This window comes from Propithecus coquereli, unplaced genomic scaffold, assembly GCF_000956105.1.
Source record: "Propithecus coquereli isolate 6110/MARCELLA unplaced genomic scaffold, Pcoq_1.0 Scaffold791, whole genome shotgun sequence".
NCBI classification, from domain to species: domain Eukaryota; kingdom Metazoa; phylum Chordata; class Mammalia; order Primates; family Indriidae; genus Propithecus; species Propithecus coquereli.
In genome coordinates, this window is record NW_012154074.1 from 292,883 (window position 1) to 309,722 (window position 16,840).

The 16,840-nt window shown below is 40.2% G+C and overlaps 1 protein-coding gene across 2 annotated transcripts in view; it reads left to right on the plus strand.

The window, feature by feature from the left end:
* Positions 1 to 15,621, plus strand: part of VTCN1 (V-set domain containing T cell activation inhibitor 1) — a 72,641-nt gene extending 57,020 nt beyond the window's left edge. The window contains exons 3-6 of one of the 2 annotated variants that reach the window (XM_012663064.1): positions 4,888 to 5,325; positions 8,151 to 8,429; positions 13,278 to 13,447; positions 15,526 to 15,621. In XM_012663064.1, the coding sequence (XP_012518518.1) occupies positions 5,109 to 5,325; positions 8,151 to 8,429; positions 13,278 to 13,402 (621 nt within the window). In that variant the 5' untranslated portion in view covers positions 4,888 to 5,108 and the 3' untranslated portion in view covers positions 13,403 to 13,447; positions 15,526 to 15,621. The remainder of the gene's footprint in view (positions 1 to 4,887; positions 5,326 to 8,150; positions 8,430 to 13,277; positions 13,448 to 15,525) is intronic. The other variant, XM_012663063.1, reaches the window with a different exon arrangement.
* Positions 15,622 to 16,840: the final 1,219 nt, after the last annotated feature.

The following is a 16,840-nucleotide window of genomic DNA, read 5'->3' on the forward strand; positions in this document are numbered from 1 at the left end:
CATAGTGAAAATTAAATGAGAAAAAAGTACCCGATACGTGTGTGATAAATGGCTGCTATTGTTATTTATATTGATCACATCAATGCTATTAATAAAAATTTGCTATTATGAATGCATTCATATAGCAGCTCCTAGGAACTGCGCAATTTCCTGGTCATAGCAGGACAGGTCTCCTCTGAAGTTAGGGAGGTCAGGGGAGGAAGCCAATTACTAAGAGGACACAGCCTCCTAATAATGCCCCATCTTCAGACACTGGGTGAGCCAACCAGGTATGTGCTCATGGCACCAAAACAGGAGCATTGCACAAATTGTTTGGAAAGTATTTGCTATTTCAAAAAAAGTTGTAGTCATCTGAAAAAATAATCAAACCTTTTTTGGCCTTATTTTATGGTTTTTAATCATTTTTATTTTTAAGTGAAGCAGGGATATCGTTTTAGTGGGTTGGCTCTCTACATGTCTCAATCTGGCCCTGAGTATGAACAAACAAATGAACAGCAAAATGTGGTAGAAAGAGCAGAGCCCAGTGCCAGACAAGTTGGGTGTGATCCTGGCTCCACTGCTAATGCTCTAAAACAGGGCATTAGGTAAGCCATTTAACCTCATGGAGCCTCTTTATCCTCATTCATAAAGTGGATGCAATGGTCATTCTTACCTCTCTTGGCTCAAAATGAGTCACTGTAAGTAAGCATTTAGTAAAATATTCTTTCTCTACCTCCTGGGACTCTGATCTGCAATCTACTGAAATGATTCTAGTATATCATATAATTGATATAATAGATATCAATTTAAGATTTAGCATGTGGCAAGTCAGATACTATATTGAGCACATCAGCTGCATTGTGTCATTTAGTCCTTTTAGAGACCCTCAGAGGGAGCATTCTCATGTTACAGATAAAAAAAATTATGTAATAAAAAGTTTAGAAAACTTGCCCAAGTTCACATACCTAATAATGGCAGAGCTGGGACTTGAACCCAGACAGCCTGATGCCTGTGCCATGCTCTCAAACGCCATACTCTATTGCTTCCCTTTTCTGCCCTGGCCTAGTAGCCTGTCTGATTTCTTCTCACAGGAGCTACTGCTACTCCCTACCCCACACTTCTGTTTGGCAAGTGTGGCACTCACAGGTGTGACCCCAAGCTCCACTGGTGTAGGCTTCAATCTTGTATTTCCACCTTTAAGCTATGTGCTGTGGTGCCTATCTGGGCAGCTGGGTTTTAGCAAATGCTGACTGACCATCAGCTGAAGACTTCTCGTATGTTCCCTATCGTATTAGAATGTTCAGAATTTGTCTTACTAACTCATGTCAAAGGAAAATTTATTTTTCAGGTTTAATCCAGTGCTGTAGGGTGTCCCAGAATCCTAATTTCTGTAAAGAATCCTTGCTTTGTATTGCCTGTACCCCCATTCTCCAATATATTCCTGCTCCTACAACTGAGGACCAACTGAATAGTACTTACCCTGGGTGAACACAGAGCTGCTCGGATTTCAATTGCTCCAATTTGACGGCCTACCTTTCTTCGTGCAGACTGGAGCTGTGGTAGTAATTAGCCCTCACAAGCTGGATAATTCATTTTCAGTAAGTGGCTGGGGCTTCCAATTTTAAAGGGGTTTGATGAAATCTTAGAAGCCAGTGAAATACTTAAAATCTGTGCCTATTGAACAGAATTCTATATCAATAGAAAGCAGCTTCTGACCCATTCCATGGGGCCCTTTTATCCTTTAGTTCACGAAGTTAACACAAGAATCTCTGGTGGTCGTTAGGCCTGGCGAGTCATATCAGGTCAGACTGCATACTGCTACTTGAGCCAACGTTCGTTTTCAAGTTCGAACATAGACTCCTTTTTGTAAGAACTAATATTTACATGCTGTTGCTTGCAAATTAAATTTTATTTTATTGCTTTTAGCTATCATTTACTCACTTAACAAACAAATATTTATTGACTGCTTTCTAGGTGCAAAGCAATGGCTAGGTAGTCGTCGCTTTTTAAGTTCTCACTGGCTTTTATTCCTCCTCTTTATTTGATACGGGGGGATTTAATTGACATTACAGTCATTCCTTCTGCCACATCATTAATGCAACCTGAAATGACTGGAACCTGCAGCAGGTCCCTGGGGTGCTCCACAGCTGCCTACTTTTAATCATTAAGTTCTCTAGGAAACATTTCAACTGATTCCCTACCTGTGGGCTCAAGGCCAACACATTCAAATTAATTCAGTAATACAATTACTGAACTAAGATGTGTCATTACCATTTCAGCCTCTCCATAAACTATGCTAATCATGTATTTTTTTTCTGAAAAGTAATTTTTCAATTCAACTTTCATGGCATTTTATCAACAACCATCAAATTTACCCTTGCTCTAACATACTTACATTTCATCCATGATTTTATTGAGAGTCTCTGCGTATTTTTATTACCTTTTTTCCCCCACTGGCTCACATTTCCCCAAAATTTAGATGTGGTAATCCTGCCACCTTACTCCTGCAATCATTTTAGATCATCTCAAACTATGCTTTGATTTCTACTATTTCCATTAATTCATTCAGTTATTCATGCACGCAGTAAATATTATTTTTCTCTGTAGAAACAAAGCACTAGGGACTATAGGAACTTATGGATATGATTAAGACAAGTAAGCCCTTGAAAAGCTTACAAAATAGTGCCAGAGATAGACGAGAAACCGGTAGAGGGAGATAGCTGCTGTAAGAAAGGTAAAAGAAAATGTTAAGGGACAGAAAAGAGAGAATCTACAAATTTTGCCTTGGTGGATTCAAAGAAGTTTCCACGGGAGGGCTGCCATCTGAACAGACTTGAATGTAAGTAGAATTTGGATGACTGGTGACAAAGGAGAGGTGGAAACTATGAATTGTAGTTGCAAGATGAGCAGGGATGTGAAGGTGCATAGTGTAATTGTGCTAGCCTGGGCTGCCTTGGATATCAGTCTGTGAAGTAAAAACAATTGGAAAAAACCTGAATCATTAAAGTGGTGCTCAAGAAAATGCCAAGGCAGGGTGTGGAGGTGCATTGCATTCATATTACACAGAAAAATCTTCATGTTATCCTCTTGCATAATTTTTCTCCCAAATCTCTCACATGAATGGCCATGCATAGCAGCTGCTCCCAAAGTCTCTCTTCTCCAGTGCTCTCAAGCCTCCAAAACAGCCTCCCAACCCAGGCCACGTACTTGTTTTTGTTTCCTCTGTCTCGTTTTCTAGCTATATTTTTTTCTTCCATCAGTAGCTCTCTGTTCTTTCTACTGTAGATTCATCTAGCTTAGCTTCTCCAGTTCTGTCTCTGGTTCATTACCCTCATCTACTTTATAAAGGCCTGGGAGTCAATTAAACAATTCCAACCCCTAATGGGCTGAAAGAAGAGAAGAGTCAATGATATCCCTGTGTTCGCAATGTTTCCCTCTTACATTTGGGGGAAAAAGACACATGTATGCTTTGTTTATGTATTTTTTACTGAAGGCAGAAAATAACAAATCATTTGCTACAGATAGACAGAATTGACTATGAAAGGACAAAGTAAGGAGGCTGCAAAGACAGCAATAAGAGGTAATATCTATGGAGCATTTACTATGTGCCGGGCAGGGTTTGGCTTTGAAGACTATGCTGGAAAATCTGAAATTCATTCCACAGCCCTTAGGAGCCATGGATGATTAGTGATTAGAAAACAGCCATGTTCAGAGTGACTTTAAGAAGTCTACCTGTAAGATTAATGCATGTAAAATGAATTGGATGGAGGCAAAGATGAAAGGCAGGAATACCAACAAGGAAGATGAAAAGTCTGGTTGAGAAGTGGTCAGGACCCACCATGTTGCGCTTTTTTGGCTGTTAGAAAGAAAGGCGTGTGCAGGCCATTTTAATATAAGGTGTTTGTTTATAGAATATGCAGAGATTAAAACAGGAACTAGACCTCAACACCCTCAGGATCCAAGACAGCTCTGGAATAGAGGACTCTCTCTATCCCTCTCTCCCATGGTCTCTCCCCTACACTTTGTGTCTGCTCCACTCTCCTCTTGGGCTCCAAGGCCATCCTCTCCTTAGTTTCACATCCAAACCGCAGAAAGAGCCTCTCAAGAAAATTCAGTTAATTAAATCACCCCCACAGGTTTCCTCAGTCAGTGGCCTCCAGTGCACGAAGAACAGCTGGTTGATCCTTCCCTGACTGGGTGGGCTATCGGCTGGGCAAGTGGGGAAGAGGCAGTTGGACACACCTGGCACCATTATTAGTATTTCCACTGGCGGTATGTTCAGAGAGGCGGGGACAGCTTTTATCTTAGATCAAAAGTAACTGAATTAAGTACCACTCTTCATCATGCCATAGCTAGCGCTGTAACCTTGACCAAGTCACGTATCTTCTCTATGTCTTAGTTTCTTCATCATTCAAATGGAGATAAAAGTAACAGCACTTTAGAATTTAGTGTTCTTCAGAATGACTAGCCACATTTAGTTAACATGAGGTTTCACTTCTCTGACACTTCTGGTTAACTAAGAATAACAACACCTTATATGTGTAATTATAGTTTGCAAATCAAGCTCACATCAATTTGATTTGATCCTCACAAAAGCCCCTTAAGGTAGGTAAGACAGATATTTGTTACTCCCATTTTTCTGAGATCCAGAGAGGTTACATGACTTACTGAAGGTCACACAGCTATTAAATGACAAAGCCAAGACTTGAAATCTCATCTTTAAACACCAAGTCTGATGTTTTCCTCTTGCTGCCCCTCAAGGTTTGGGTTACTTGGTCTTACAGAAGCTGTTGTATATGGCAGATCTGCTGTAGATATCAAAATGATTGTCTTCCTGCTCTCTCTATCCTTTTCTTCTTTTTTTTTTACATGCCTCTCCAGTTCTTCTGTATTTCTAATTTATCACAGGATTCTCTGTTTGGCTTTCAGTAATGAAGGGCTTGGTTGTGAAAGTTCCGTCACTTCCCTAGGCATTGATCCTTGCTTCCCGGATTGCAGGGACACACTCCATCGGAGTCACCACTCTCACCTCAGCTGGGAACATTGGGGAGGATGGAATCCTGAGCTGCACTTTTGAACCTGACATCAAACTTTCTGATATCGTGATACAATGGCTGAAGGAAGGTGTCATGGGCTTGGTCCACGAGTTTAAAGAAGGCAAAGATGACCTGTCGGACCAGGACGAAATGTTCAGAGGCCGGACAGCAGTGTTTGCTGATCAAGTGATAGTTGGCAATGCCTCTCTGAGGCTGAAAAACGTGAAACTCGCGGATGCTGGCACCTACAAATGTCACATTATCACTTCTAAAGGCAAGGGGAATGCTAACCTTGAGTATAAAACTGGAGGTGAGTTACTTTTGGAGAGAGGGAAAAAAAGCACCCAAAGATATTTGAAGTTAAAGGTTATGACTTTTATAAGTTATGAGTTATGATAAAGGTTATGATGAAATATCATGTCGTGCTCATGAATGACCAATATCAGACAAAGACCCTCTCAATTCCGCTAGCAGCAATCCTTGGTATTTTTTGCCCGAAATCCACACCAAGCCCCACAGTAGCTGACTATAATACAGGTCTTAAAATCTTTTGTTCTGGGCTCTTGACACTTCTGAATTTCCAGGTATATCCCCTAAAATAAATGTAGTTTCTTTTATGGTATAGCTCCTAATACGGCTACTGAAAGAAGCCTAAAAGCTGGCCTGGGATGTTTCTATGCCAAGAAGGCCCACGCCCAAGTCTGAAATCAATTTCTCTAGAGACTCACGGCAGTGGGGCCATTTTAGGAGAAGTTTAAAGGGAACTAACCAAAAAAACATTGTCCTAAAAACTTATTAATTCTCCCCCTCAATGAAATCCATCCTTCCTTGCCAACCCAATTTGGCATGTATTTCCTGAATTTGCGAGGACTCAGATAGGTACTGTGAGGAATGTAAAGATGAGCGCCCCTGCTCTTGCGGGGCTCACAGTGCAGATCTTACACAGTTGAGGGTCAGTACAGGGATCAAGTATGCAAATGATTATAATAATTGATAAATCACGTCAAATGCTTTAACAGAAAGATAAGTAGAGTGACTCAGAGATTCAGAGGAAGACAGAGATCACATGCAAATGCACAGGAGGGAAGGGATAGAAAAGCCCCCATGGAGAAAAGGGCATTTGAGAGAGCCTTGATGGACAGACAGAAAGTACACTGAGCCCTCCTAGCCTAACCTAGTCTACACAGGCCTTTCTTAAACACCTCATAATATGTATACGTAATTATCCAAAGCAGAGATCTAGAATCAGACCTGTGTAAGTACAGTGGCCCAAGCGAGGCAATATCTCTGAGCCTCAGTTTCTTCATCTTAAAATGGGGATTAATGAGGTCAGGTCAAAGGGACACTGGAGCCAACTGAAGGAGCTTCCAATGGCAAAGCTAGAATAATTTAAGCAACAAGATAAATAATATAGTATTGAATTAAAACTCCAAGTATAAAAAAATACACATGACTCCATACTTACGTGAATATTAAAGGAGATGAAACAAATCTTCTTTACAGACAAATTTCGAATAATTCATTTAGATCTCTCCCCTTCCGGGAAGTGCAGCTTAATTACACACCCCACCCCACTCAGGTGTGTTAGACTCAATGAAGTCCAGCCACCAAAGAAACCTGGCAAACACTGCTTCAGCCAGTTAACATCATTAATGATAAGTCATGTTGATAGCATGTACCTTCTGATATGATGTGATAAGAAGGGTACTTTACCTCCTGTCGTCTTCTTCTCCCAAACCTATAACTTCGGTTTAATTATGAGAAAAAAATCACACAAATTCCAATAGAGGGGCATCCCTCAAAATACCTGACCAGTACTCCTCAATAGTGTCAAGGTCATAAAAAACATGGGAAGATTAAGAAAATGTCACTGACTAGGAGAACCCAAGGAGATATGATGACTAAAAGCATTGTGGTATTCTGGATGGGATCCTGGAACAGAAAAAGAACATTAGCTGAAAAACTGGAGAAATCCTAATAAAGTCCGGAGTTTAGTTAACAGTAATGTGCCAATGATGGTTTCTCAGTTTTGACCAATGCACCATGGTTAAATGTTAATGTTAGGGGAAACAGGTCAGGAATGCATAGCAACTCTCTGTATTATGTTTGCAACTTTTCTGTACATGTACTATTATTCCAAAATTAAAAGTTTATTTTTTAAAATCGGGATGATAACATTCCTAGGATTATTGTGAGGATCAAATGAAACAATATCTGGAATACAGCACTGGCACAGAATGCACCCTCGGTAAATGGTGGCTCATTGTCATGTAAACTTAGCTTCCCATATCATCTCCTAGGAGCTTATTCCCTGCCTACTCCAAGCATGTGGGTCTTGTCTCCCCTGCTAGAAGACAGACTCATTAAGAGCAAGGCAAAGGCTTTCCTTTCACCACGCACTCAGCACCAGCCCAGTCCTGGGCAAAAGAAGATGCTAAATAAATCAATAAGTTGTATCTTGCCATTATGGCCTAGTAAAAAGTCCAGGTCTTAACATTTTCCCACAAATGTCTTTCTGCCTAGTTACAGGGTGAAGCTAGTATTAATTTCAATATGCATTTGCCTCCCCAGTGAGGAGAATTATCTTAGAAGAAAACAGATGCCTATTTAAATCCCTGGATACTAGGGCTGGACAGTCTCCACCCAAGTAAACTCCAAGTCTCCACGATGACAAAGCTTGTGTGTGGAATTTCTGTGGGTGACAGGTGAATGCTGTTTGTTTCCCTCTCCTTGCTCTCCTTAACTTTATCCTCCAGGCAGAAAAATAAATAAAATCCTGATGGTTTCACAGGTCCCTGGAAAATGCCCAGTTTCCCTAAGGGATAAACTTGTTTATGATCACTAGAGCCCCTCTTATTTGGAGAAAATTATCTGTTGTAACAATAATATACCTAGAACTTAGGTCCTTGGGGTTTATGATATTGGCTAAAGGGTTATGATGCATAGCAGTACTATTAGCAAATAATTATTTTCATCTACAATACAAAGGCCATACACAGACAGACTCTTGGGGAAGTACTGAATTACTTCAATGGTGGAAATGACTGTGTTTTGAAGACCTAGCACTCCAAAGGCATTGTCTTATCTGCCTGACCTTGACATCTCATGTGCCCGTTTTGACGTTTGACCTTGCAGCCTTCAGCATGCCAGAGGTGAATGTGGACTATAATGCCAGCTCGGAGAGCTTGCGGTGTGAGGCTCCCCGATGGTTCCCCCAGCCCACAGTGATCTGGGCATCCCAAGTTGACCAGGGAGCCAACTTCTCGGAATTCTCCAACACCAGCTTTGAGTTGAACTCTGAGAATGTGACCATGAAGGTTGTGTCCATGCTCTACAATGTCACAATCAACAACACATATTCCTGTATGATTGAAAATGACATTGCCAAAGCCACAGGGGATATCAAAGTGACAGGTGGGTTCCTCCACACTTTTTGTATGGATTTATTGGGGAGAGAATAAAATCTAAATTGAAATCCAATTTTTTTAATAGATACATTATGTACCACAGGAAAAACTCTCTAGAATCCTCTTCACTAAGACCCTGATCATAATTCCAGTTGGGATTGCATTACATAAGAGAAAGTTTAACACAAAACAATATATATGGCATACAGGTCAAAGATGGCACTTAAGCTTCATTTTGTGTGCCTTCTCATTGACTGATTGTCTGAAGAGCAGAGTTTAGGATTCTGAGGCTCTAATTCAGTAGGACTACTTTGGTGTAACAGTAGAGAAGTGATGATTATTTGACATCTTTAATATATTCAGCTAGTATATTATATCCTAAGCCCCTCAAAACTGGTTTGGTTCTAGCCTGCCTTTGAGAAGGCTTTGAATCTGAAGACTAAAGGTATGGACTCTGATTTAGTCTTAGTCATCCCTCACAAGACTGACTCATGATCCCACCAATATTGACCCAGGATTAATCTGAAATCTCTAGATTGAACTGGCCTCCCAGCACCCTAGCTGAGAACTGTTTGCAAAGGCCCAGCACTCTAGTATCCCTGCAGTATTTTAGTGAATACAAAAACTAGGGTTGAGCTAGTATCAAGAAAATGCATGGCATGATTTATGACTTCTAAGACCATCTCTCCTGGGGCTAAATTGGATTCAGACTATAGTGAAGGAGTATGTCAGGAGACTGCTATCTATACCAAGTCTAGAACTAGGCAGAAAATATCTCACACATTGTAAGTGCTGAATTTAACTGAATGAATCCTATTCTTACCAGATTATATTTTTAAATTTAAAATTATATATATAAACTCCCCAAATATGTACAGCTGTTATCAATTTTAAAATATAACACAATTATGTGTGTGTGTGTGTATATATATATATATCAATAACCTATAGAATGTGAGAAAATATTTGCAAATCATATATCTAATAAAGGATTAATATCCAGAATATATAAAGAATTCCTACAACTCAGCAACAAAAAAAATTGAAATAACCCAATTTAAAAATGGACAAAGGACTTGAACAAAGATTTATTCAAAGATAATATATAAATGGCCAAAAAGTACATGAAAAGATTATCAACATCCCTAATCATCAGATATATGCAAATCAAAACCACAAGGAGCTATCATCTAACACCCATAGGATGGCTATTACAAAAAAAAGAAGAAGGAGAAAATAACAAGTGTTGGTGAGGATGTGGAGAAATTGGGACCCTCATGCACTGTTAGTGGGACTGTGAAACGGTACAAGTGCTATACAGTATACAGTATAGACGATCCTTAAAAAATTAAAAATAGAACTACCATATTATCTAGCAATCCCACTTCGAGGGATATATCCAAAAGAATTCAAAGCAGAGTCTAAAGGAGATATGTGCACACCCATGTTCATAGCACACTATTCACAATAGTCAAGAAGTAGAAGCAACTCAAAATGTCCATCAATGGATAACTGGATAAACAAAATGTGATATAAACACACAATACAGTATTATTCAGCCTGAAGGAAATCCTATCACATACTACAACATGGATGAACTTTCAGAACATTATGCTAAGTGAAATAAGCCATTCATAGAAAGACAAATACTGTATGATTCTACTTACATGTGGCATCTAAAGTAGTCAAATTTACAGAAACAGAAAATAGAATGGTGGTTACCAGGATCGGGATGGAGGAGGTGGAGGAGAAAGGGGTTGTTGCTTGATAGGTATAGAGTTTCAGATTTGTAAAATGAAAAAATTCTAGAGATCTGTTTTACAACAATGTGAATATACTTAGCACTACTGAACTGTACATTTAAAAATGGTTAAGATGATAAATTTTGTGTTTTTTAAACTATAATTTTTTAAAGTATCTAATAAAAAAAGTATATATACAAGAGAGCTCTTCCACCGTCTTGAGGAACAAATTGGCAACTATCCTGGTTAGGACTCTCTTAGTTGCCTGTAATAGAAAACTAACTCAAATAAACCTAAAATAAAATGGGGATTTATTAGAAGTGTTTCATGGAACCAAAGAAAGAAGTACAATTGACCTGAGGAGCAGGTGGAACCAGGAACTTAAATTCCAATTGAATTCTTTTTCTCCTTTTAAATTTCTCCTTTATTCTCTCTTTGCTCTCTCTTGTTTTAGTCTATATGGCAAAATGTAGTTGCCAGGAGCTCTTATATTTAAAAATCTCTTCCACTTAAGAGAGTGACCAGATGGAACCTGACCCAACAGTCTCATTCTACATTCCCAAGAAGGACTTTGACTGGCTCAACTTGGGTCAGCTGCCCAACAGGGCAGTATCTGATGGAAGGCCTTCCCAGAAGAGAAGTAGAGAATGAAGCATTGGTCATTTAAAACAATAGGTGCTGACAACAGTGTCTCAGTTCAGATGTCAATAAAAAGCTCCAAACTGTATAACTAATGTCTTCTAGTAGCAGAGGCAATAATTGAACAAAACACAGACATTGAACACATCTTTAATTCAGGGAGCAGATCCTTTTTCCTTACATGTTTATTAGCTACATCAAAACAAGTGTTCCAAGTGTCAATATTAGGACTAAATACAACTTTTAATAGCTCACAATTTTAAAAATAACAGAATTTCTTCTTGCCGTGCACAAAGTTGGTGTTCCATGCATGTTTTTAAACGATTAAATGGGGTCATGGGATTTATATCCTGTGTTTTCTAACTATTCTTCTAATTTAGGCCATTCATGTAACAAGTATTTCTTGTGTGTCAAGTAAGTTCTGAGCACTTTTTTAAACCCCATGAGATACTGACATGAATAGCACAAGTATCACAGCATAAGTTAATCACAGGGTAGATTTGGTACTTAAGAGAAAGAGCTACTAATTATGACTGCCGTGGATCAGTAGATAAGGTAGAGTTCAAGCTGCGTTTTAAAGGAGAAAAAAATGGTTTTGATGTTAATAGAATAGGAAGCCATGAAGTCAGGAGCCAAGTTCTCCCCTGGACCTATGCTAATGATCCAGGGGAGAAATTATGAAGGTATTAACCGGGCAGTGGTAATGGGAAAGAAAAGGAAAAGAATCAAAAGTTACCTGAACAAAATAATGTACAAGCCTTCGTGACGCAAATGTGAAGGTCAAGAGAAATAACAAGTCAGAATGGGTTTGATATTTCTACTCAGAATGCTTAGGAGATTGGTAATGCTACCAGCAAACGATGAAAACATAGGAGCAACATGTATGGGGAGAACATGAGGGTTTTAGAGATAAGTTTAAAATGCCCATGGTGCTGAGCATGGTGGCTCACACCTATAATCCCAGCTACTTGGGAGGCTGAGGCAGGAGGATCGTTTGAGCCCAGGAGTTCAAGACCAGCCTGGGCAACATAGTGAGACCCTTACCTCAAAAATATATAAAATAAAATGCCCTTGGTACACACAGGTAGAGTTGCCCAATGCTTAGCACAGTACCCAGCACATGATAGGTTTTGAGGAAAAATGCTACATCTCTACTCCACATATTTCCTTCAATGTAACTTTTTTAGTCTCTCTCTTCCTCCCTTTTTCACTCTTCCCCAAAGGAGAAGAAATTTATCTGAATGCGGAGTATATTATGAGAAGCTAGACAAGTAGCTCAGCTCCTTTTCTTCCCCTCTCTTTTTAGCTAACTCTAAGGAGTATGTATACGTTCTGCTCTGCTCCTCCAAGCCATCAGTTTTTCAGGGGTGGAATCTGCGCTTGCAGGAGAAAGCCTGCCCCAGTCTGCTTCTGTCTGTCCTGGGGAAGTCCGGGCTGCAGCCCACTTGCCTACCTACAAAGCCTCATTTCTTATCACCAGATTTTTCAACAATAAAGGTGATATTTTGGTCTTCCAATAGCCTTACTCTTTTTGTCCTTCCCTTTAATTGGTCCAGAGCCAAGCAGAGGAAGAGGTTGTTATTTATTGGACTCCTTTGAACCCCAACAGTAGGTGCTCAGAAACATTTACTGAATAATGTTTTTAACGGACATCTCTAGTAGGAACTGGAAATCCAGATTTAGGACTCAGGACGGAGTTTAAGTTAAGGAAGTAGATTTAGAAATGATCAGCATGATAGTAGTGCTTACTAGGTTTGAGTGGGGTTACTATTGATGTTTTATAGCTAATACTGAGTGCGTACTATGAGTCAGGTCCTTTTCTAAGTGCTTTACATGTATTACTCATTAATCCTTATAAGAATCCTATGAAGTAGGTTACTGTTATTGTAGTGCTATTTTACAGGTGAAGAAACTGGAGCATACTGAGTAACTTGCCTAAAGTCACACAGCCAGTAAGTGACAGAGCTGAAATGAAATAAATTAGATAGGATTGTCTAGGGAGAAAATAAACCAAAAGAAGAGTATTTTCATTTCTTCACTTCTACCTTTCTCTACTGCATAATGAGCACAATGCTTCCTCAACACTTGAGTTGTATGATGAAAGCTAATGACACAGATCCTGTAAAGGTGACTGCCTAGAGGAAAAATAGATCTGGAACCAAGGACTGGCCATGGCTGTTTGTTTAACTTGCTTTTTATTTGGTAACCAATAATGATCTCTTTACTGGTATAGTTTTTCATTTGGCTGAGTGCTCACTGGAATGGACCACAGAATGGAACTTCCTTTGAAAAAAGGGAAAGCTCTGCTTTTAAGACAGTTACAGAAAGGTAGAGAAAGGGGTAAAAAAAAAAAAATGCCTGTATTAGGAACAACTTTTTCTGTTTTTTGGGTAATTTTCTTTGCTTATCAGTCATATGAAGAAGACATCTAGTTTCTCCTATATGACTCCGAACTTTTTTCTCTACCTTTACAGACTCTGAGATCAAAAGGCGGAGTCACATACAGCTACTGCACTCAAAGGCTTCTGTGTGTGCCTCTTCTTTCTTTGTCATCAGCTGGGTACTCCTGCCTGTCTCCCCTTACCTGATGCTCAAATAATGTGACTTGGTCACACACAAAAATGCAAAGTCATTGGTCCAACAGGTGAGATGAAGCACACATGGTATGGGAGATTGGTTCTGTGTGTGCGTAGGTTCCTAACAAGAGTCGAGTAGCCTCCAGCATCAGCCACAAAAAGTAACATTTAAGGATGCCAGAGTTCTAACACCATTTCCGCTAGAATTGCAAAAGGTAATCATTTGTTAGCTTAACAAAGAGCATAAACCTCATTGACAAACTTACAGGAAAAACAACTCTGTACAATTCAACTATTTCTGTAAATTCAAATACCTTTTAATTTACTGACTCATCAACGAAGTCAAAAATATCTTATTGAAGAGAAAGAGATGTTTAGCCCTGAAGGGTTACCCTGGATTTCACTGTTATTTATAAAGCATAATGACACACACATAATCACTCACATAAGTGACCTCCCCTGCACCCCTCCGACAAGGCCCGTTTTGACAGGAGAGCTGGCAGATGACTCAGCAGTTAGGCCTCCTACTGAGACTTCTCTTTCTCACTTCAGTCCTCTGGCTCCAATTATTATTAGGACGTTTGCTTCTGAATATGCTTCCGCATATGAAATGTGTATAAAGCTGGACTCATGAAGATCCAGTCAACACTCCCATGTTACTCAGTGGCATCCCCACCGAGCCTCCAGGCTCACAGCCTTAGAGCTACTTTTGCCTCCCCTCCGTCCTTTATGTCAATTTGTTACCAGCCCTGGCAGCATTTTCCCCTGTGTTGTCTCTCAGATTGATCCTAATCTAGCCTTTGTCATCTCACACCCAGACTAGTTCTAAAACCCTGTACTTGCTCCTTCCTCTCCCTGCTTCACCTGATAGGAAACATGATGCCAGAATCAAAGTGTTCAAACACTATTTTCATCACAGCATTCCTTTGCTCCAGAAGCCGAAGAGACTCTCTGGGCACTGCTGTATCAAAATTAAAGTCCCTGTCTTCTCAGTTTCTCTCCCTGAGCTTCTTCCTTCTCTCAGCTTCCTACTACTACTCTCTCGTCTTGCTCCCTCTCTCACTGCCCCTTCCTGGAAATCTCCTCTACTCCATGGCAATTCAGACCCACTACTTCCTTTATCCATTTCAGGAAAATGCTTCCTAGCTTATAGCCCCCTTTCCTGAGGGTCTTTGTATTTTACATCCTCTTGGCATGCATGTATAATTTATATCTTATACTCTCTAAGGCACAAATATTCCTTGCCTAGATTGTTAAATCCTCAGGGGCAGACAAAGATCTGTTTTTCTGCTTGTTTTGTTTCTCTCAGTCTCCAAGCTTTACTACAGTGTAGTGTACAAAGTACACTGTAAGGAAACCCTCCAGTTTCCATGATTTCCAATCCTCCACAGTTGTCAGGAGAGACAGATTTCCCTAAGGAAACTGTCCCTTGGGGATCTCACTCATAGAAGAAGAAACATTTTCTTCTTTCCTTGATTCCCCGCAACACTGTAAATGAGTTTTTAACAACCTACAACTAGGTAATATGACCTATATAGTATAGCTGATTCATCTTTACCTTGTATTCCCTTAGAGTAATAATCCGCAGCCTTTTCTTTAAAAGCCATGGCTTCTGTGTGATGGATGACGTTCTCATGCAGTACACGCAGGGTCTTGGACAGATCCCCAGGTAGCTCAGCTCCACCTCTTTCTCCCTAGAACCATCGAGGAATAACCTTAAAGCAAGTAGATTTTTAAAACTAAACGAATAGATCATTTTTTGTGACATACATTATAACTAATCATGATACTTTAGGTCAAACACACTCCCTGGTTGGAAACTGAGGCAAAAGTCACCTTTCTACCTCTACTCAGGAGCCAGCCCAGACTTCATCTCTCCTTGCCCATTTGCTCTGAGAACCTGTTTCTTCCCCAAGACTGTCACTGTGGTGATACTCCTTTAAGGAGAGATTCAAGCCATCTCCCTTCCCCCCAGCACCCCATGGGACCATGTGGCCTCAATAGACCAACATCAAAATACAGAAAAATAAGCCCATTTTAAAATAAGAGATACACTCACACAGTGGCAGGGACACTCTTAGTTCTCAATAAATGTTTGCTGAATAGCTTTAATGGTATCTTATTGCTGTTATTTTCAGAATCCCAGGAATCTACAGAACTATTGCACCACCAGATATGACCTAGTTTTATATTTCTGGGGGAAAATGAATTCATGTCTAGAGTCTGAAGTGGACAAACAAGAACAAGGGACAAAAAGAAGCCAAAATCAACCACAAAAGACTCCAGCATGAACAAGATAAGTCTATCTTCAAAGATATATTAAAAGTTGGGAAAATAATTCATCCGAACTGGAGAAGTATGTTAAGACTGTTAAGTAAAATGCATTTGGAGACAAGCGTATCCCTAGATCTCAGGGACCTCCCCTTACCTATAATCTCCCGGGGAGGGAGAGGGTGGGATGCTGTATGTCCCTCGTCACTGAATCCTTAGTTACACGTTCTGTAATGTTGCTCTGAGGAAGTCCTTGGAAAGTTTCAGTCGCAATATATCCACATCTTACATTCCACAAACTTATGCTGTAAGAAGCTGATTCAGCTGCCGCTTCACAACTTAGGGGTGGCTGCATTTTAGTGATGGCTCAAATGATTCTCTTTTCCTTATGATGCTTCCAAAAGTGCCTTAGCTTATCCTTCCACCTGAAAAATGCCAAAGACGTGAAAAATGATCATAATTTTGGCATACACGAAGCAGTTGGTGACAATGATTTTATAAATAATGTTCATTTGTGAATGGTCCAGGGAAGGGACCTCTCACCTTGACTATGTGACATTGTGTCATCCCAAGGTTTGAGGCTTTTACTTTCTGTCCTACATGGACAGCTATGACCTCAGCTTTCAACATCATCTAGAACAGCGGGACTCAACTGGGGCGATGCTGCTTCCCCACCTCCCAGGAGACATTTGGCAACGTCTGGAGAAAATTTTCATTGTCGCAAATTGAGGGTGGGGTGAGCAGGTGACAGGGCTACTGGCATCTAGTGCATAGAGCCCAGGGATGTTCAGCTTCCTACAACGTATAGGATGTCTCCCCACAACCAAGAATTACCCATCCCCAAATGTCAACTGCACCAACGTTAAGAAATCCTGATTTAAAGTAGAAATGGATCTAGAAAAGAGGGCAGTTTCCTCCCTAAAACTAGGCATTGGCAAATAAGCATTCTGTCTCTTTGGCTACTGCCTCAGTGCAGAGAGCCAGAACTCTGTTGGGCAACCAGGGTAACATCTTTCAGAGAACAGAGCTGACCAGGCCTGAAGGAAATTCCTGATGGGATTATATTCAGCTTGCTGAGCTTCTAAGTTCCCTTCCCTTCACTCTACCTTACAAACCAAGTTCTGTAAGAGAGCTACCTGAGTTCCATCTCAAGTTCTCTCACTCTAAATTTAGATCTCCAGACCCTGCCT